The 21,145-nt window shown below is 42.3% G+C and overlaps 1 protein-coding gene across 3 annotated transcripts in view; it reads left to right on the top strand.

Moving 5' to 3' along the window:
- Positions 1–20,540, top strand: part of alpl (alkaline phosphatase, biomineralization associated) — a 32,280-nt gene extending 11,740 nt beyond the window's left edge. For all 3 annotated transcript variants that reach the window (XM_010881663.3, XM_010881662.3, XM_034287412.1), the window contains exons 3-12: positions 1,969–2,088; positions 2,580–2,695; positions 3,169–3,343; positions 4,161–4,336; positions 9,013–9,153; positions 10,132–10,201; positions 17,179–17,313; positions 19,007–19,198; positions 19,337–19,456; positions 19,586–20,540. In XM_010881663.3, the coding sequence (XP_010879965.2) occupies positions 1,969–2,088; positions 2,580–2,695; positions 3,169–3,343; positions 4,161–4,336; positions 9,013–9,153; positions 10,132–10,201; positions 17,179–17,313; positions 19,007–19,198; positions 19,337–19,456; positions 19,586–19,851 (1,511 nt within the window). In that variant the 3' untranslated portion in view covers positions 19,852–20,540. The remainder of the gene's footprint in view (positions 1–1,968; positions 2,089–2,579; positions 2,696–3,168; positions 3,344–4,160; positions 4,337–9,012; positions 9,154–10,131; positions 10,202–17,178; positions 17,314–19,006; positions 19,199–19,336; positions 19,457–19,585) is intronic.
- The last annotated feature ends 605 nt before the right edge of the window (positions 20,541–21,145 follow it).

The following is a 21,145-nucleotide window of genomic DNA, read 5'->3' as shown; positions in this document are numbered from 1 at the left end:
AGTTACATATATATATTGCCATATATTAAATTTCTGTATGGGTGTCGTTTCCGGTGCAGGTTTCTGTAAGGTAAAGTCTACTCTCTGATGTGTGCAATAATTCAATTTGCCATGCCCCCTTCTAAACAATGTACTTTTTTCAGAATTTTGGTTGAAATATTATCAAAATATGTCATGCTGAGACTTAAACATTAAGTTACTCATAACTCATTAAGTTACCTCTCCTCGTCCCTCAACACCTCAGCTCTGTTCAAAAAGGAGCAGCAGCGACTGTTCTTTTTGAGGAGGCTGAAGAAGGATCCGTCTGTCTTCCAGGATCCTTGTGAACTTTTACCGTTATACTATCGAGAGCCTTCTGACACACTGCGCCAGTGTGGTTTAGCAGCTGCTCCATAGCCGACCAGAAGGCCCTGCAACGGGTGGTGAAAACCGCCCAGCACATCACAGCACGCAGGATTGTCAGGGACCATTCACATCCATGCCACAAACTGTTTGCCCTCCTACTATCAGACAGGTGTTACAGGTTTCTTCCCATCCACTGTAACCCTGCTGAGCTCTGTGACCCAGAGAACTCTCAGAACTCTGTGACCCATCACTAACCACATCCCCCCCGACATCTCAGGGTCCTTGTTGCACTACTCCATTGTACTACTCTGACACTGCAAATCCTGATAGCGGAGGTTTTTCGGTTGTCTCCCTCAGGAACATTACCGCTGTTATCCCTGCATTTAAGTGCCACATGCATCTTGTACATTAAATTTACCTCTTTGCACATTTAGAATCTCCATTGTCCTTGCATTTATCTATTTATTTATTTTTCTCAGTTGTTACACACATGTCTACCTTGGGGACCTTAGTGCTGTTATCTCTGCATCCTGGCTGCTCATGCCACCCTACTACATTACTTCTTTATTTGCCTGGTTTGCACATATAGAATGCCATTTTCACCCAAACATCTATTATCCCACTTGTAACGTACACTATACCTAATATTTGTAAACTTTCTGCTCTCCTCTATTTGCCTTGATTGCACAATTTGTATTGCCACTTGCACTGCCTTTGCCTTCATTGCACATCTGCGCATTCCACTGGTAATAGACAATACTTGTTCTGCATTTTGTTGTACTGTACTTGTACTGTTCAATGACAAAGTTGAATGTAATCTAATCTAAATCTAATAAAGGAACTTGGTCATCATGTGTTATTCAAACAGACATTTTTTTCATCTTCTGGGGATCGACCAGGACCGGTTCTAGGCATAAGCGGCCACTTATTTTAACTAAACCAAGATGGCCAGAGTGCTGTCACTTCTGGTGGGAGAGTGGTGAAGCAGACTTGGGTCCCCTGACTGCTAGGGAGCCCCGACCGCTTGGGGAGAGGGCCCAAGAATTGTTTTTGCTTAGGGACCTGAAAAGGCTAGAGTTGGCACAGACCATGGCTATAAAATAAATTTAAGAATGTATTTATTAGGTGTTTTTTTTCTGTGTTTGTGGTCTTCTGTTGCTCAGACCTTTTGTGGTGCAGTTGGTGCTTGTGCTTGCCAAGTTTGGGTAGTTGGTATGATTCCCCTGACTAACTATGCATAAAATGTATGCATGCATGATTTAGTCGCTTCGTAAGAAAATACACCATTTAACAGATGCTATGTTAACTTTCTTTTTCTCTGGATATATATATATATATATATACAGCTCTAGAAAAAATTAAGAGACCACTGCAAATAAAGTTGAAAAGGAAAGTTTTGATTGAGGAATAGAAGCGTTCAATTTGCAGTGGTCTCAAATTTTAACCCTTTCTGTTCCTCACTCAAAACCTTCCTTTCAAGTTTTTTGGAAAGGAAAGAAAAAGATGCAGTGGTCTCAATTTTTTTCCGGAGCTGTATGTTATTTAAGCAGAGCTGATTCCATCCCATTACATTTACTAACTGTTCCTGAACACTTGTGCTGACCTCTTTACCTTTTTTTTCAGACCAGGAGAAAGATCCCAGCTTCTGGAACAAATGGGCCCAAAGTACTTTAAAGAATGCCCTCCAACTTCAGAAACTCAACCAAAACACTGCAAAGAACCTCATACTCTTCCTCGGTGATGGTACGCCATGATTTGAAGACGCTTTTTTCAATTAATTTATTTTTGAGGCACTATCCTTAAGACTTAAGAGTCTCTACAATAGGCTGTACAATAGAAACTAGAAATGGAAAGCGTGACTCAAGGCAGTCTATTTCGCAAGCAAATTTAGAGCTTCTGTTTAGCATACTGATTTAGTATTTTCATACAGTTCTTGATGTTATTTTCTAGTGGTTCTGTTTCATAACGTTTCCTCCTCATAATCCACAGCTATTTCAATCTAAACCTGCTGGTGCATTGACATAATCTGGTGAGAAAGAAATGGAACGTTTCTCACCATGTAGTTGGATGTTGAATAAAGAAGCTATCGGACATGCATACAGTAACTGTCTAAATAGTAAATTGTGAAACTCATATGGAAAACCTGAAGTGTTGCTGCATGAAATGAAAAGTATTTTGCCCAGAAATCTATTGACACTACAAGAGCAAGTGCTTCTTTTGCTTTTGTTGTGTAGGAATGGGCATTCCCACAGTGACAGCAGCACGGATACTGAAGGGGCAACTGAGCGGAAAGAGTGGGGAGGAGACCCAGCTGGAGATGGACAAGTTCCCCTTTGTGGCTCTTTCCAAGGTCTGACTTAGTGTGTTATGATACTGAAAAGCTGTAGAATACCAGTCATTATTGATCTGGAAGTGGTTATGCAATGTGTTTAGAATTCACACTGCTGCTCCTACTACAATACAGAACGAGAATATTGCAGCCTACGCCCTAAATGAGTTGTATACACAAATTTTTTGCAATCTTTGTAGCCACAGGTCTTTTTAATTCTACTGCCCAGAAATGTGGCAGAGCCATAATAATCATCTTGATGAAATTGTGGGTAAAGAATAATTAAGGGAGGGGAACTGGGAAGGTTCAGCAACAAAATCATAAGAAAAGTGGAGGGAGACGTTCAAGCATCAGCTAGCTATGTAACGGATGTACAGACAAACACACAGAAGTTTACAGGACTCTTGTGCTGAAGGTTACTCTGTTATAGAGTTGTCGGTAACACCAACACAACATGTGCAACAATGTCTACAACTGAAACTCTGTGTTTGCAGACATATAACACCAATGCTCAGGTAGCAGACAGCGCGGGCACAGCAACAGCTTACCTCTGCGGGGTGAAGGCCAATGAGGGCACTGTGGGGGTTAATGCAGCTGCCACCCGCTCCCAGTGCAACACCACTCAGGGTAACGAAGTCACCTCCATCCTCAGATGGGCCAAAGAAGCAGGTAATGTGTCATAGAACTGTAATTGAGATAATCAGGGATCCAATCATTTACATTCTCCCTAAGTCAGTAATTCTTTGGTATTTATATTGATTTGTTCACATGCTTGCTGATTCATCAGGTAGTCATCAGTTTACTAAAGTATGGTCAGATTGAAGCTAGTGAGTGTCAGCAGAATAAATTATCCATAAGTGCTTTTGGCTCTGTTACCATGGTAACCTCCTGCCCTTAAATTAGCAGCTAAAAATGTCACTCCTGTAATATTTTGCATTAGGCTACATTTAAAATAGTTTGAGATATTGAGTGATATACAATGTTACTAGGAAAACCTTTGTTTTAATACATAAATTCATTTTATTTGGGTTTATAGTTTAATTTGTTGGTATACAATTGGAGTGGCTGATGGCATTATTTGGACATAAGTTAAAACATCCCTGAATTAAGGTGGCTTAAATTATTCCTCATTCATAACCTTCATCTTTCCACCTCCCAACACAATTATAGTCATTCCTCTATTCCTTTATCACAAGTTTTATTTTATGAACAGTACAGTGGATATTCTCTGGTAATACTTTATTTCTCAATTTTAGCTTGAATCTCAATTTAGACAATTTATACTTTTATTGTGGAACCTTTACTTTCAACGGCTATTCAGAGTTGTTGTAGAAATGGATAGGTAACCAACAAGTAGAGAAAAAATAATAATTGGCAAACTTTATAAATAATTGAAGAATTTATTCAACTAGTTGCCTAATTTGCTTGTTTTCAGGTCTTGCCCTGAATCCAAACAGCAGGTTTGAAAACTGTGTTTGTCCCCCAGGCAAGTCTGTGGGAATAGTGACAACAACACGTGTAAACCATGCCACTCCCAGTGCAGCCTACGCCCACTGTGTGGACAGAGACTGGTACTCTGATGGCGAGATGCCGGCTGAGGCTATACAGGCGGGCTGCAAGGACATCGCCAGGCAACTCTTTGAGAACATTCCAAACATTGATGTGAGTCACCGCATATAACATTGATCCTCAAAAATGATCCAGTATTTTTGGCATTCAACAGAATTTTATTAGCAATCCAAAACACTAAATCAGTGAAATGTTTTTGCTGGACTGCATAAGTGGAGCTGCCCTAGAAGAGCGAATGTCTCTGAGATAGTGAGTGTTCCTGACTACCCCTTGTTAAATGGCATACTGGTTAGAGACGCGGACTACCGAACAACAGGTCTCGCGTTCCACTCCTGTCAAAGTCAAAACGAATGATGCATTAGGATTTAGGTAGCTGCCACCTTAACGTGGTGGAGGGGTTTGAGTACCCGAGTGACCCTAGGAGCTATGTTGTCTGGGGCTATATGCCCCTGGTAGGGTCTCCCAAGGCAAACAGGTCTTAGGCGACGGGTCAGACTAAGAGCGGTTCAAACCCCCCTTAATGATGAATAAAATTATGAGCACCGTGACGTCGCCCGGTATGGCGCAGCCGGGGCCCCACCCTGGAGCCAGGCCCGGGGTTGGGGCTCGTATGCGAGCGCCTGGTGGCCGGGCCTTCCCCCATGGGGCCCGGCCGGGTGACGTGGGGCCGCCCTCCCGTGGGCTCACCACCCACAGGAGGGACCATAAGGGGCCGGTGCGAAGAGGATCGGGTGGCGGTCGAAGGCAGGGGCCTAGACAACCCGATCTCTGGACATGGAAACTAGCTCTAGGGACGTGGAATGTCACCTCGCTGGCGGGGAAGGAGCCTGAGTTAGTGCGTGAGGTTGAGAGGTTCCGATTAGAGGTAGTCGGAATCACCTCTACGCACGGCTTGGGCTCTGGAACCACACTCCTTGAGAGAGGATGGACTCTTCACCACTCTGGAGTTGCCCATGGTGAGAGGCGGCGGGCTGGTGTGGGTTTGCTTATAGCTCCCCAGCTCTGCCGCCATGTGTTGGAGTTTACCCCGGTGAACGAGAGGGTCGTTTCCCTGCGCCTACGGGTCGGGGATAGGTCTCTCACTGTTGTTTGTGCCTACGGGCCGAACCGCAGTGCAGAGTACCCAACCTTCTTGGAGTCTCTGGGAGGGGTGCTGGAAAGTGCTCCGACTGGGGACTCTATTGTTCTACTGGGGGACTTCAACGCCCACGTGGGCAACGACAGTGACACCTGGAGGGGCGTGATTGGGAGGAACGGCCCCCCTGATCTGAACCCGAGTGGTGTTCAGTTATTGGACTTCTGTGCTAGTCACAGTTTGTCCATAACGAACACCATGTTCAAGCATAAGGGTGTCCACGTGGCAACAGGACACCCTAGGCCGCAGGTCGATGATCGACTTTGTTGTCGTCTCATCTGACCTGCGGTCATATGTCTTGGACACTCGGGTGAAGAGAGGGGCGGAGCTGTCAACTGATCACCACCTGGTGGTGAGTTGGATCCGATGGCGGGGGAGGAAGCTGGACAGACTCGGCAGGCCCAAGCGTACTGTAAGGGTCTGCTGGGAACGTCTGGCCGAGTCTCCTGTCAGAGAGATCTTTAACTCCCACCTCCGGCAGAGCTTCGACTGGATCCCGAGGGAGGCTGGAGATATTGAGTCCGAGTGGACCATGTTCTCCACCGCCATTGTCGAAGCGGCCGCTCGGAGCTGTGGCCGTAAGGTCTCCGGTGCCTGTCGAGGCGGCAATCCCCGAACCCGGTGGTGGACACCGGAAGTAAGGGATGCCGTCAAGCTGAAGAAGGAGTCCTATCAGGACTGGTTGGCTTGTGGGACTCCTGACGCAGCTGACGGGTACCGACAGGCCAAGCGGGCTGCAGCCCGGGTGGTTGTGGAGGCAAAAACTCGGGCCTGGGAGGAGTTCGGTGATGCCATGGAGAAGGACTATCGGCTGGCCTCGAAGAGATTCTGGCAAACCATCCGGCGCCTCAGGAGAGGGAAACAGTGCCCTACCAACGCTGTTTACAGTAGAGGTGGGCAGCTGTTGACCTCAACTGAGGATGTCGTCGGGCGGTGGAAGGAGTACTTCGAGGATCTCCTCAATCCCGCTGTCACTTCTTCCATTGAGGAAGCAGAGGATGAGGGCTCAGAGGTGGACTCGTCCATCACCCGGGCTGAAGTCACTGAGGTGGTCAAGAAACTCCTCGGTGGCAAGGCACCGGGGGTGGATGAGATCCGCCCTGAGTACCTCAAGTCTCTGGATGTTGTGGGGCTGTCTTGGTTGACACGCCTGTGCAACATCGCGTGGTGGTCGGGGACAGTGCCTCTGGGATGGCAGACCGGGGTGGTGGTCCCTCTTTTTAAGAAGGGGGACCGGAGGGTGTGTTCCAACTATAGGGGGATCACACTTCTCAGCCTCCCCGGGAAAGTCTATGCCAGGGTTCTGGAGAGGAGAATACGGCCGATAGTAGAACCTCGGATTCAGGAGGAACAGTGTGGTTTTCGTCCGGGCCGTGGAACACTGGACCAGCTCTATACCCTCTACGGGGTGTTGGAGGGTTCATGGGAGTTTGCCCAACCAATCCACATGTGTTTTGTGGATTTGGAGAAGGCATTCGACTGTGTCCCTCGCGGCATCTTGTGGAGGGTGCTTGGGGAATATGGGGTCCTGGGTCCTTTGCTAAGGGCTGTCAGGTCCCTGTACAACCGAAGCAGGAGCTTGGTCCGCATTGCCGGCAGTAAGTCAGACTTGTTCCCAGTGCATGTTGGACTCCGGCAGGGCTGCCCTTTGTCACCGGTTCTGTTCGTAATTTTTATGGACAGAATTTCTAGGCGCAGCCAGGGGCCGGAGGGTGTCAGGTTTGGGGACCACACAATTTCGTCTCTGCTCTTTGCAGATGATGTTGTCGTGTTGGCCCCTTCTAACCAGGACCTTCAGCATGCGCTGGGACGGTTTGCAGCCGAGTGTGAAGCGGTGGGGATGAAAATCAGTACCTCCAAATCCGAGGCCATGGTCCTCAGTCGGAAAAGGGTGGCTTGCCCACTTCAGGTTGGTGGAGAGTGCCTGCCTCAAGTGGAGGAGTTTAAGTATCTAGGGGTCTTGTTCACGAGTGAGGGAAGGATGGAACGGGAGATTGACAGACGGATCGGTGCAGCTTCTGCAGTAATGTGGTCGATGTATCGGTCTGTCGTGGTGAAGAAAGAGCTGAGCCGCAAGGCGAAGCTCTCGATTTACCAGTCAATCTACGTTCCTACTCTCACCTATGGTCATGAGCTTTGGGTCATGACCGAAAGGACAAGATCCCGGATACAGGCGGCCGAAATGAGCTTTCTCCGCAGGGTGGCCGGGCGATCCCTTAGAGATAGGGTGAGAAGCTCGGTCACCCGGGAGGAGCTCAGAGTAGAGCCACTGCTCCTCCACATCAAGAGGGGTCAGCTGAGGTGGCTTGGGCATCTTTTTCGGATGCCTCCGGAACGCCTTCCTGGGAAGGTGTTCCGGTCCCGTCCCACCGGGAGGAGACCCCGGGTAAGACCTAGGACACGCTGGAGGGACTATGTCTCCCGGCTGGCCTGGGAACGCCTCGGTGTCCCCCCGGAAGAGCTAGAGGAAGTGTCTGGGGAGAGGGAAGTCTGGGCATCCCTGCTTAGACTGCTGCCCCCGCGACCCGGCCCCGGATAAGCGGAAGAAGATGGTATGGTATGGTATGGCATTAGGATTTGTTCAGGACAGACAAAAACTTTGCTGGCAACAACCTTCAGTAGCTACATTATAGTAAGCCTAAAATAAAATAGTTTACTGTTATATTGAGACTATTTCTAGTGGATTTTCGAATTGTGTTAAGATTTGTTTTATATTTGCTGGCTTCACGATTCTCTCGTCTTTTCACTTGACGAAAAGTCAGTTATCGTCACCTATATTGATAGTTACTGTATCAATGTCATTCACTAATGGCTTATAAGCTTTTAAAACGGCCAGTGGCAAAAGCCATGCAGTTCATAGATGCCAACATATGGTCGAGGTAAACTTAATAAGAAACGTTAGTCAGTTTAATACAATGCTTAATGGTGTCTAGCAAAATATTATAACTGCGTGATGTTAATGTGTGACAAAATGATTTAATGTCGAGATCATACCGACCCAGCTCTGTGGCATAGTGATTAAAGACACAGCTTCTTACATGGGTGACCCAGGTTCGTATCCAGGGTTGGGCAACAACATTCATCACTTTTAATTGCAGGGTGGCTGAACTAGGCGTGCCTGGTTCCTTTTCTGGTTTTGATGGTGCTTCAACATGCTTTTTAAATCAGCAGTTGTCACCAAGTGCTTACACAGAGTACTCTAAAACTTCAGAGAGTCATAACATGTTGAAGAACAGTGGCTAGTAAAAAAACCCTATAAAGGTTGGAAACTAACCAGAAGTCATTAGGTGTGGTAGTTCTGAGGCATGGTAGGTCCTCCTGCATTGAGTGCATGAGAAAACAAGAGAAACTGATCGATTTAACCATCAGAATTTGTAGGTGCTTGTCCAATATAAAACTGGACACCAGGTTTTTGGTTAAAAAATGACTATACACAGAACAGACTGACCCCAGCCCCTGGCACAGATTGCAGGTTAGACATTTGTGTGGAGGGTGTCAGACAAATTATTCTGTTTACGTTGTTTAATCAGTAATGTTGTGCAATATTGAGCAACTGCCTGTTTTATAAAAGCTTAATCATTTAATGTGTCCCCATTTACCTTGTGATCAAGAAATTTCTCTGATCCATTGGTAGGTGATTATGGGAGGAGGGAGGAAGTACATGTTTCCCAAAAACCAGTCCGATGTGGAGTATCCTGGAGATAAGAAACACTTCGGAACTCGCAAAGATGGAAGGAACTTGGTGGCAGAGTGGACTAACCGAATGAAAAACAAGGTAGCTGCCCAGTCTTTTTCTTTGTGAGCACACAGTTGTAAATGTTTTGCTATAAAAACTGCACTGAAAAATAAAACTGCACACTGAATTTTCTCATAGTTGAAAAATCTTGAGTAATATGTAGCAGCTGTTACTTGGTTGTGTAAAGTAATAATATAATGTGTAATGTGTTTAGATGAATGCACGAACTGTGAGTCCCTCTGGATAAGCCACAGCAAATTGCCTAACCATTTTCTGAAATACAACCTAGTGCTTGAGACACTGCAGGCTTATTTGGAAGTAGGTAAAATGTGAATTAACAACACTGCCCCGCACTCCTGGAATTTTCTGAAGAATGACATCAAGTTAAAGGTCCTAATGCCTGTGACACATTTCAAGAGAGACATGGCTGCAGTCACATAGTCATGAAAGTTGCTCAGTACATTGCTGGGATCCGGGTTCGAAAGGTCAAGTTAATTGTGTGTGTGTGGTTTGCCGCCTTCAGCTCGCTAGCAGCATAGCAACCACCTGTGACGATGAATAAGAATTGCTGGGCGATCCGACTCACTTATCCAGGTTACCTCGACCGCAGCCTCAGGCCAGCGAATAAATACATTTTTGCTGTAAATTATAAAGCGTCCTTGAACAGCGATAATTTCCACAATCATTATTGATGATTTTAATGAGCATTAATAATTGTTTTAATTTTTTATTATTATTCTCAAATTGTGTACTTGAATTGTGTATTTCTCTTGTATTTTGTCTGTGGATAATGTTGGGACTACATATAAGTATCATTTGGGGAAGTACTTCTGTGATTTTACTTATGATGTTGATGTCGGATGTCAGTATTTGATGATGGCTATTGTCCATGATGTTGTTGGGCCTGCTCTTTTTGTCATTACTGTTGTGGTGATATTAATAATCAGCCCATCGCATTGTCTCCAGCTTATTTTATGTACATGCAATAATATATTGTTTAATTTTTTTAATAAACAGCAAGCCTTCTATGTATGGAACCGGAAGGAACTTATGTCACTTAATCCTAATAATGTGGATTATATTTTGGGTAAGTTCTACATATTTTTTGGTTTATTGCATATTCCTTTAATCTTTTCATTCACACAAGAGATTGTAGTGAATTTGACATCAATGACATTCATAGTATTTTCTATTCCAATACGCCTAATGTACAACCCTATTTCTAAAAAAGTTAGGATGCTGCGTAAAATGTAAATAAAACCGAATGCAATGATGTGCAAATAATTTTCTATTGAACCTTACTTTCAATAGAAAATGGTACAAAGACAACATATCAAATGTTAAAACTGAGACATTTTGTTCCTTCACACACATTTTGTTTCTTCACACACAAAATACAGTGGATATAAAGTCTACACACCCCTGTTAAAATGCCAGTTTTTTGTGATGTGAAAGAATGAGACAAATCATGTCAGAACTTTTTTCCACTATTAATGTGACCTATAATGTGAACAGTTCAATAGAAATACAAACTGAAAACTTTGAGGGGGAAAAATAAAAACCAATCACATTCAAACTCATGTTAAATAGAATTCATTACACACCTGCTATCATTTAAAGTGACTCTGATTAATCACAAAGTTGAGTTGTTCTAGTAGGATTTTCCTGACATTTTCTTAGTTGCATTTCGGAGTGAAAGCCATAATCCTCAGAGAGCTTCCAAAGCATCAGAGGGATCCCATTGTTGAAAGATATCAGTCAGGAGAAAGGTGCAAAATAATTTCCAAAGCATTAGATATACCATGGAACGCAGTGAAGACAGTCATCATCGAGGGGAGAAAATATGGCACAACAGAGTCATTACCAAGAACTGGACGTCCCTCCAAAATTGATGAAAAGACAAAATGAAAACTGGTCAGAGAGGCTTCCAAGAGGCCTACAGCAACATTAAAGGAACTGCAGGAATTTCTGGCAAGTACTGGCTGTGTGCTACATGTGACAACAATCTCTCTTCATATGAATGGGCTATGGGGTAGGGTGGCAAGACGAAATAATTTTCTTACAAAGAAAAACATCCAGTCCCCCAAACAGTTTGCAAAAAAAAAGCATCAAGTCCCCCAAACGCATGTGGGAAAATGTGTTATGGTCTGATGAAACCAAGGTTGAACTTTTTGGCCATAATTCCAAAAGGTATGTTTGGTGCACCATACCCACAGTGAAGCATGTTGGTGGCAGCATCATGCTTTGGGGCTGTTTTTCCTCAGCTGGAACCGGGGGCTTTAGTCAGGGTGGAGGGAATTATGAACAGTTCCAAATACCAGGCAATTTTGGCACAAAACCTTCAGGCAAGATGAAGAGGAAGTTTACCTTTCAGCTCGACAACAACCCAAAGCATACATCCAAATCCACAAAAGCATGGCTTCACCAGAAGAACATTAGCGTTTTGGAATGGCCCAGACCTGAATCCAATTGAACATCTGTGGGGTGATCTGAAGAGGGCTGTGCACAGGAGATGTCCTCGCAATCTGACAGATTTGGAGCGCTTTTGCAAAGAAGAGTGGGCAACTATTGCCACGTCAAGATGTGCCATGCTAATAGACTCCTACCCCAAAAGACTGAGTGCTGTAATAAAATCAAAAGGTGCTTCAACAAAGTATTAGTTTAAGGGTGTGCACACCTAACCAGGTTATTGTGAGTTTTTTTTATTTTTCCCCCTCAAAGATTTCAGTTTATTTTTCAATTGAATTGTTCACGTTATAAGTCACTTTAAAGGTGGAAAATTTTCTGACATTATTTATCTTTCTCTCATTCTTCACAAGATGGCATTTTAACAGGGGTGTGTAGACTTTTTTTTTTATATCCACTGTATATGCCTACTTCACACACATTTAAAAGTTGTGACAGAGGTTACAAAAGACTGGCAAATTTGTGTAATGCTAAAAATGTAAACCTGGTGGAATATGTGATGGTAATTCCATCGATCAGAACTTTTAAAGGAGTAAGGACAGAGACACATTTCTTTTGGCACAATTAATAGTTTATTTGCCAATAGAGAGACGTGTCAAACGCTTACAGGATAATCATCTGAGGAGTCTCTGAGTTAGATGCATGAACAGTCCATTTATTAGTTAAAAGGGGTGTGGTAAGCTACTGCCCAACTGTCTAATGTCACACAGGTTTTACCCAAAGGCCGGGCTGTCCCCCCTCCTTATCCTTCCTGCCATAATGTTTACTGTTGTGTATCTTCCTCTATCCTGTCCTAAAACCCCTTGGTCTCCATCTACCCCCATTCTGCTGAAGATTTACTTTAACCTCGCCACCTCATACTTCCCACAGCACAACCGACATCACAAGTGTTCTGCTCCTCCAAACGTCAGAGAGTCATTCATGAACCATTTCTTGGCAGACCATTGTAACAGCACGTGAAAGTCTGATGTATAGTCCATGGTGTTGTCCTCCATAGTTAAAATGCAGGTTACAATGACACTGCTCTAGTTGTTTCCATTCTAGCTGCTTTATCAACCAGGTCAGGAGAATCTGTATGCTCTTCTTTGTGAATGCCAAGATGACCAGTTTTATCTAAGAACTCTATAGCTGCAGGCTGTGTCGGAAGTGATGGTTACTAGCACCAAAAACCAAACTTTTTCCTCAGTGACTTCAATTCACTGTGCCTCATTTTTTTTAAACACTGAAGCCCTACTGTAGCGTGTGTCGTCGACCCCAGGTTCCTCTCTCAGCTACTTGGACAGATGATGAGATGTACCTGGTATGGACCCAACCAGCGTGGTATGATGTCTTGCAGTTGGTCTTCCTCGCCCCAGTAAACGTTGTCCAGAACCGGAGCTTTCCTTAGCCTCCTCTGTCGGTTCGGGGTTATGTTCTTCATCTCGTGGCAGAATCATTAGGTCTAGAATTAGTCCAACTGTCAGGAACCAGGTATTACTGTAGACACGCTGCACCCCAGGGAGTAGTGTAGAGTGATCCATCTTCTCAGCCCACCTCACCATTGTCCTTTAAGCCAAACTCTGTCTCTCTGGGCTCCAACCAGTCCTCTATCGCTGAATCGCTTTCAAGTGTCCTGTCAGTGAATTCTCCTTGAGAAGATTAGTTGCAACTGCACAGTACACCATCACAAATATGTCCATTACATTAGCTTGTTGCATCTTGTTAATGCACTAGAACACAGTCCTACCAAACACTTAACCGTGTATACCTGAATATCCAATATCTTTGTTTCCTTTGTCTAAATAGAACAGTTGTGAACAGTAACAATATACTTAGAACATTATTATTACTGGTGCTTCTGTTCTGCTAGTGTAGCAAAATAACAATTTCACTCTTCTACAGTTGGTTTAAATTCAATAACCAGCCAATAACAAAACTACAAAAACAGAATACACAATTTTCTATTACTGTTCCAATTACTCATCATCAGTTATCTTAGTTTGCTTATGTTGAAGTATCACACTATCATATTTAATTACATCTGATTGTGTTTTCCCGGAACTACATTCAAATTCAACTTTGTTTAACACAATTACAAACCTTATTGCCAATCAAAACATTTCATACCATCTTGAAGCTCAAATAACAATACTGTTATTTTGCCTAATTTCTCTACAAGAGGAAATTTCTCCAAGCCTTTTATTTATCCTAGCACATCAAAGACACTGTAATCCTGTCATAATTCATGCCCCCCCCCCCTTTTGTCCTGTCTCCCCGGACCTGAAACAGGGTGTGAGGTTCTTGGTTAAAAGTGAGTGACCCAATCTTGATTTATAAATATGTTACACCAGAAATAAAAAATCCAGATACAATTTCCATCTTTTTGTACTCTTCAACTTTCGTCTGCACTAGATAAACTCTCAAAGTAACAGTTACAATTTTCTCTTAAAAGGTCTACTTTAAAGAAAGTCTCAACCCAGTGTCAATTTGGACTCAACCATATCCATGTTAGATTTTACCTCAAACAGACTTTTCCCAAAAACCGAAATTATACAAACACAGTGACTAGATAGTAAGGGCCTATAACAGATTTTTTTATATAAGTATTTCAAATGTAACTATGCAAACAGGAAAACGAAAACGACTATGCAAACAGGAAATGGATAGCAAACAGGAAAAGTACCAATCCAATTAGCTTTGAAAGTTCTAGTCTTTTTCATCATAGATAATCATTTCATGCATTCCCCCCCCTTGCTTTCACGACCGAGTCAACGGAAAATGACTCCATGCACGAAAGCGAACCCATTACAGGACAGACAAGAAAAAAGAAAATCAGTAGTAGGAATGAATCTAACATCCATTCAGTAAAGCGTCGCAAACTGAATATCCATCAAAAACTAAATTGAAAATGACAAAAACCTAACATCCCCAAAAAAAAAAAAAAAAAAACATCCCACACGGTCGCTCGTGTAAAGGCATTATAACCCATAAAACCTATAGACAGTTGTCTTACCCAGTGAAACAACTCCCAAATTAGCATAGCAAAATGTGCATTCCCCTAGGCAATGGCCAAAGTAATTTGTGACAACACAAACATAATTTCTTTATTAACCTCCTAAAGTTAAGGGAATTTTTACAACTTTGATGTCTGTCTGTGTTATTCCAAATAGTGGCGGTCAGGCAAAATCGCTATGTTCATGCATAGTTCACACATCAAGATTGTTCTAGTTATTAACAATGGGGGACGACTGTAGGTCGTGTTTCAAAACCATACATTTCAACAATGAAAGCTATTGAGAGGAAAATGTATTTAGCTTGCACGTAATGTTAACAATTAACCCAACACTGAATAAACTCATGTTGGGGAAATTACCATGTCATGCTTTCAACTTAGCCGATATCCTATGTTAACTGAAGGTTCAGTTATTACCTCGCTCATCTAATATCGTTGCTGTTTTTAAATAAATACACAGTAACACAGTAACAGCAGGTAAAAAAAAAAAGGCCAAGTTAACAGAGAACGAATGCATGATGTCACCAAAATCAAGGAACAATCAGGGAGTGATCCCCAGGATACAGTCACATCAATCTACCCCATTTGTCGATTTGTCAGTGTTGCATTTCCAAATTTACACTCCAATAACAAGTATCAGGCGTTGGTTTTAAAACAAGTATGATCCAATTACCATTTTAAACACAAACAAAGTAAAACTAAATCATTTAACCAAACCCAAATCAACATTAAAAATAGGACACCTAATTTTATGGGCTTAGGCTATTAGGGGAATAAACGGGCAACGGCTATTTTACACTCTGTTGCAGGTTATGACTATATGGGATGCAAATCCAGTCTTCGTGGGAAACGGCGTGTTTTCTTAATGTTAAAGACTATCGCCATGTGTTTCTTTGTTGTACTCCATACAAGGAGAGAGAAACACAATATTTTAAACCTTTTGTAAGAAAACCACAAGACCATATTTTAGCAAAAAAATAACCAGGCTTCTTTCTGTGGAATAAAGATTTCATTGAGGGTACAAAAAAATAAACAAGGGGAGTTGCTGTATTTTATGACCCCAAGACAATGATGTGGGCCGCTTAACCATTCACTGGGATTGGAGCACATATAATAACGTTTCCTCCATATTGACCAGTGATATTAACTGTGGGCAGGCTGACCAATCCTACATAACTCTAATCCTCTATTTATTTTTGTGAGATTGAAGCCAGCTTCATTGACATCGATGTACTGTAGTCAATTTACTACCATCAAAATCCTCTTAAAAACTAAAAATCGTAATGGTTCCTTATGGAACTGTGAAGCTGACAAGATATGTGCTCTGAACTGCACTCCCTGCAAGGTAAGGCATGTGGTGATGTAAGACCAGGCACAGAATGCACATTACAGTATGCACTGGCACATTTAGCTGCCTGTAAGGCTGTCATTGCAATACTTGATTTACAGTATTATCACAGTCTGAAGTATGACCTGATGCAAGGTACAGTAAGATTTGTAATCATATGTCAGGGTTTCAGATGGCTGCGATAATAGTTTGGAAAGCATGGACCTTAGTTTGGAGAAATGGGGCATACCAGTCGGAAAGAAACCTAACCATACCGGATGCTTTAGAAATGCAATGCCTACAGGGCATGCATCTGTTTTCCCTCAGGAATGTTTTATTGAAGCCACATTAGATCAGCTCACATTAGGCTGAACTCTCTGTCTAGGCTTTCTTGGGGTAAGACCATGGTTGATTACATGGTTACTTAGATTTGCTTCTCCATTCTTCCTATCCACTCTCCTCCCTCCTTCCCTCCCTCTCTCCTCCTCCTTTCTAATAAATTTTTACCTCCTCCTCCCTTCCTCTCCCTTTTTCTTTTCCTTTTTTTCGTCCTTCTCCTTTCTTCGCCAAGTATTTAGGTGGCTTTGTTAAATTTATTGAAAAATAGACCTTGGTCTGGAGTGGTTTGTGTGTAGTGTTTGAAGGAAATGGTATTCAGCTCCGGAAAAAATTCTGAGACCACTGCACCTTTTTCTTTCCTTTCCAAAAAAGTTGAAAAGCAAGGTTTTGAGTAAGGAACAGAAGCGTTCAATTTGCAGTGGTCTCTTAATTTTAACCCTTCCTTTTTTTTGCACTTTTTTGTAGAAGGACAGTGGTCAAATGTTTTTTCCTGAACTGTATATAGTTTTGAATTTGTTTGAATTAAATTAAAATATACAATGGGTTTAGCAAAATTATCATGGGTTAAAATGCCTTGTGAAAGCATTGAACATAGTTTGAGGATATGTTATATCGATTGAGGAAAACTAACATAGACTTCCAGACTAGAATAGATTACAGGCCAAAATAGACCAAGAGTGGTCATGATGGTATGAGGCCAAATTTAAACATTTGCCTGGACACAACAAGTGCTATTGGATCATTAGTGTCCACAGTCAGGACACCTATTTAACATCGCATCACATGGTGACACCATATGTAAGGCAATGTCTCCTTCAGTGTTTTGCTGTTCATCATTTATGGCTATTTAGATTATTCAAAATGTTAATTATTATGCATTGTGACTACTATTAATTATCTCCTCTACCAGTAATTGACCCTGCTTCCTGTGAAAACACAGGTCTGTTTGAGCCAGGGGATTTGTTATACAACTTGGAAAGAAACCCTGACACTGATCCTTCCTTGACCGAGATGGTGGAAGTGGCCATCAAGATCCTAAGGAAAAACCCCAATGGATTCTACTTGCTTGTAGAGGGTTAGTGCTTTGCCACATTTACTCTGGCACCAGTAAATATACAGTTATGCTCATAAGTTTGCATACCCTGGTAGGAATTGTGTAATTTTGGCATTGATTTTGAAAATATGACTGATCATGCAAAAAAACTTTTTTTTATTTAAGGATAGTGATCAAATGAAGCCATTTTTTCATCACATAGTTGTTTGGCTCCTTTTTAAATCATAATGATAACAGAAATCACCCAAATGGCCCTGATCAAAGGTTTACATGCCCTTTAATGTTTGGCCTTGTTACCGACACACAAGGTGACACACCCAGGTGAAAATGGCAATTAATGGAGAATTTCCCACACCTGCGGCTTTTTAAATTTCAATAAGTGTCGGTGTACAAATAGTCAATGAGTTTGTTAGCTCTCACATGGATGCACTGAGCAGGCTAGATACTGAGCCATGGGGAGCAGAAAAGACCTGTCAAAAGACCTGGGAAACAAGGTAATGGAACTTTATAAAAGGATATAACGGAAAAGGATATAAAAATATATCCAAAGCCTTGAAAATGCCAGTCAGTACTGTTCAGTTACTTATTAAGAAGTGGAAAATTCTGGGATCTCTTGATACCAAGCCAAGGTCAGGTAGAAAGATTTCAGCCAAAACTGCAAGAAGAATTGTTCGGGATACAAAAAAACCCTACAGGTAACCTCAGTGGTTGTTTCAATGAGCACAATATGACAATACTTGAACAAAAATGAGCTGCATGGTCGAGTTGCCAGAAAGAAGCCTTTACTGCACCAATGCCACAAAAAAGCCTGGTTACAAAAAAATAGAGCTTTATGATCACAACCATAAGCACTCTGTTTGGAGAGGGCTCAACACGGTCAATAGTGAACAAAATACCATCCCCACTATGCACCATGGTTGCGGCTCACTGATGTTTTGGGGGTGTGTGAGCTCTAAAGGCGCAGGGAATCTTTTGAAAATTGATGGCAAGATGAATGCAGCATGTTATCAGAAAATACTGGCTGACTATTTGCATTCTTCTGCATGAAAGCTGCGCATGGGACACTCTTGGACTTTCCAGCACGACAATGACCCTAAACACAAGTTCAAGTTGACGCTCCAGTGGTAACAGCAGAAAAAGGTGAAGGTTCTGCAGTGGCCATCACAGTCTCCTGACCTTAATATTATCGAGCCACTCTGGGGAGATCTCAAACGTGCGGTTCATGCAAGACGACCAAAGACTTTGCATGACCTGGAGGCATTTTGCCTAGAGGAATGGGTAGCTATACCACCTGCAAGAGTTTGAGACCTCATAGACAACTATTACAAAAGACTGCACTCTCATTGATGCTAAAGGGGGCAATACACCGTATTAAGAACTAAGGGTATGCAGACTTTTGAACAGGGGTCAGTTAATTTTTTTCTTTGTTGCCATGTTTTGTTTTATGATTGTGCCATTCTGTTGAATGTGACTTACAGTTGAATGTGAATCCCAAAAAGAAATAAAAGACACGTGTTTTGCCTGCTCACTCATGTTTTCTGTACATATGGTACATATTATCTATTTTTCAAGGGAATGCAAACTTTTGAGCACAACTGTATGTTGCTACAGGTAATGTATTAGACATTTGCATAGCGGAGGCTGCTTTTCCAATGCTGATAAACATTGTTCCTATCTTTGTGAGAGAGATTTTAACCAGGCTGTGGGTTGGCAGGGGGCCGCATTGACCATGGGCATCACGAGGGCAAAGCCAAGCAGGCTCTTCATGAGGCAGTCGAGATGGACCGGGCTATTGGCCTCGCTGGCCTTTTGACCAACATACATGACACCATGACTGTTGTCACTGCTGACCACTCTCACGTGTTCAGCTTCGGAGGGTACACGTCAAGGGGAAACACAATATTTGGTGAGTAATGGAGGATTTTACCACCAGGGATTGTATGTGGCTGCACTGGGTCAGTCAGTGTGGCGTAAAACATATTTCACAATGGATGTTGTGATCAATGGTTTGAGATGGGTAGATTATTTTCCTCTTTGTCCTCAGGACTGGCTCCAATGTTTAGTGATGTGGATCAGAAGCCCTTCACTGCTATCTTGTATGGTAACGGACCAGGGTTTAAAGTTGTTGACGGTCTGAGAGAGAACGTCTCCACAATTGACTATCGTAAGTGAAGTATTACCATCAATGATGTAGAGCCATTCTAATCGTCCTCTGTCACTGAGAACTCCACTTGGTCTTTGGTGTGCCAGGAATCATCCATCCATTTTCTTTCTCCTTTCCCTTTCTCTCCAGAGGAGAATAACTACCAGGCCCAGGCGGCAGTGCCGCTGAGTATGGAAACTCATGGAGGAGAGGATGTAGCTATATTTTCTAAGGGCCCCATGGCTCACCTGTTGCATGGTGTCCACGAGCAGAACTACATTCCCCATGTTATGGCCTATGCTGCCTGCATTGGCCAGAACAGAGACCACTGCATGTCATCCAATGGCGCCTCTGGACTCGGCCCTGCTCTAGCCAGCCTGACAGCTCTCCTCACACTTAACCACCTCTTCTGCTGACCTTTCACCCCACTCCCTTCAATAATTCACAGGCCCTTCCTCTCATTTTACTGTAGATGTATTACTCCCAGCCTTCCCTTGTGAAATATATACAATATGTATGTCTTTTCTAGTGTTGATTTTTATTCTTATATTCCTCACATTTTGATGACTTTGGGACCACTGTAGGGCAATTAACGGTTTGTGTTATGAGCCTGGATGATGTCCACCAGATTCACTTTGGAAAAATGAGGGCATTGCCTTTATTCTGCTGTGACATACAGTGCCTAATAAAGGTATTCACCCCCATGGACCTTTCCACCTTTTATTGTGTTCCAACATTAAATAGTTTTTGCCACTGATCCACACTTTTCTGTTTTATATTTGCCAATGTTCTTTTTTCACTTTCTCATTAAAGAAGTTTTTTGTGTTGGTGAGTGGCAAACATTCCTAAATAAATCCATTTTGATTTCATGATGTAACATAATAAAATGTGGATAAGTCCAAGGGTGGTGAATACTTTTGAGAGCTACTGTATAGGATTGTTGTTTCAGTACTTTATATTCATAATTGTGGTAATACTTTAACTGTTTGAATTATTCTGTCATATTAATGGGTTTCAGATAAGGGTATCATTCAACATTTTTATCAATCATTGTATAGAAAAATAACCTATCAGTATTAATGAAAATTAAATGTTGCTGCCCACATTGATGTTGTCTGGTCATTTTGCATTTGAATTCCACTTTTCAAAGAAACCAGTTGCTTTTTACTTACTACCTTTGAGTATGGGTAATTCCTGCTATGTGGTGCCATGTGGTGTCAGAAAAGGGTCATAATTTGACTGTCAGAAAAACATATTGGTCAAACACCGGCACATAAATCTTAACTACCTGCACATGGTTCGCACAGGACCATGATAAACTTCTATGATGAACATACACAGCTACCCATTAGCTATCTGAGATCCTACACATCAACTATTTGAAAGCATTAACAACGTATGTATTGATCTTGAATAAAATGTTATTCTTTTCCATTTAATTTTCAAATATACAGTAGTATTGAGTAGAATGTGTGCGGTTTTCACAAAGGGTGAATTACAGCAATTCGGTCAACTTTTCTATATGTTTAGTTGATCAATTCAATCTAAGTTAACACTAAAACATGCATAAAATGTGATGGTATTGTTATGATTGAAAAATGCCAAACTAACAGATTGGAATGAAGCATAACATGGAGGACAGTAATAACAACAATTATAATTTAACATAAAATCTGTCTACATGTACAAAAAACATCAATATATATTTTT

The sequence above is a fragment of the Esox lucius genome, chromosome 17, assembly GCF_011004845.1.
Source record: "Esox lucius isolate fEsoLuc1 chromosome 17, fEsoLuc1.pri, whole genome shotgun sequence".
Lineage (NCBI taxonomy): Eukaryota > Metazoa > Chordata > Actinopteri > Esociformes > Esocidae > Esox > Esox lucius.
The sequence above is the reverse complement of the archived record's forward strand: the minus strand, read 5'-3'. Positions and strand labels throughout refer to the sequence as shown.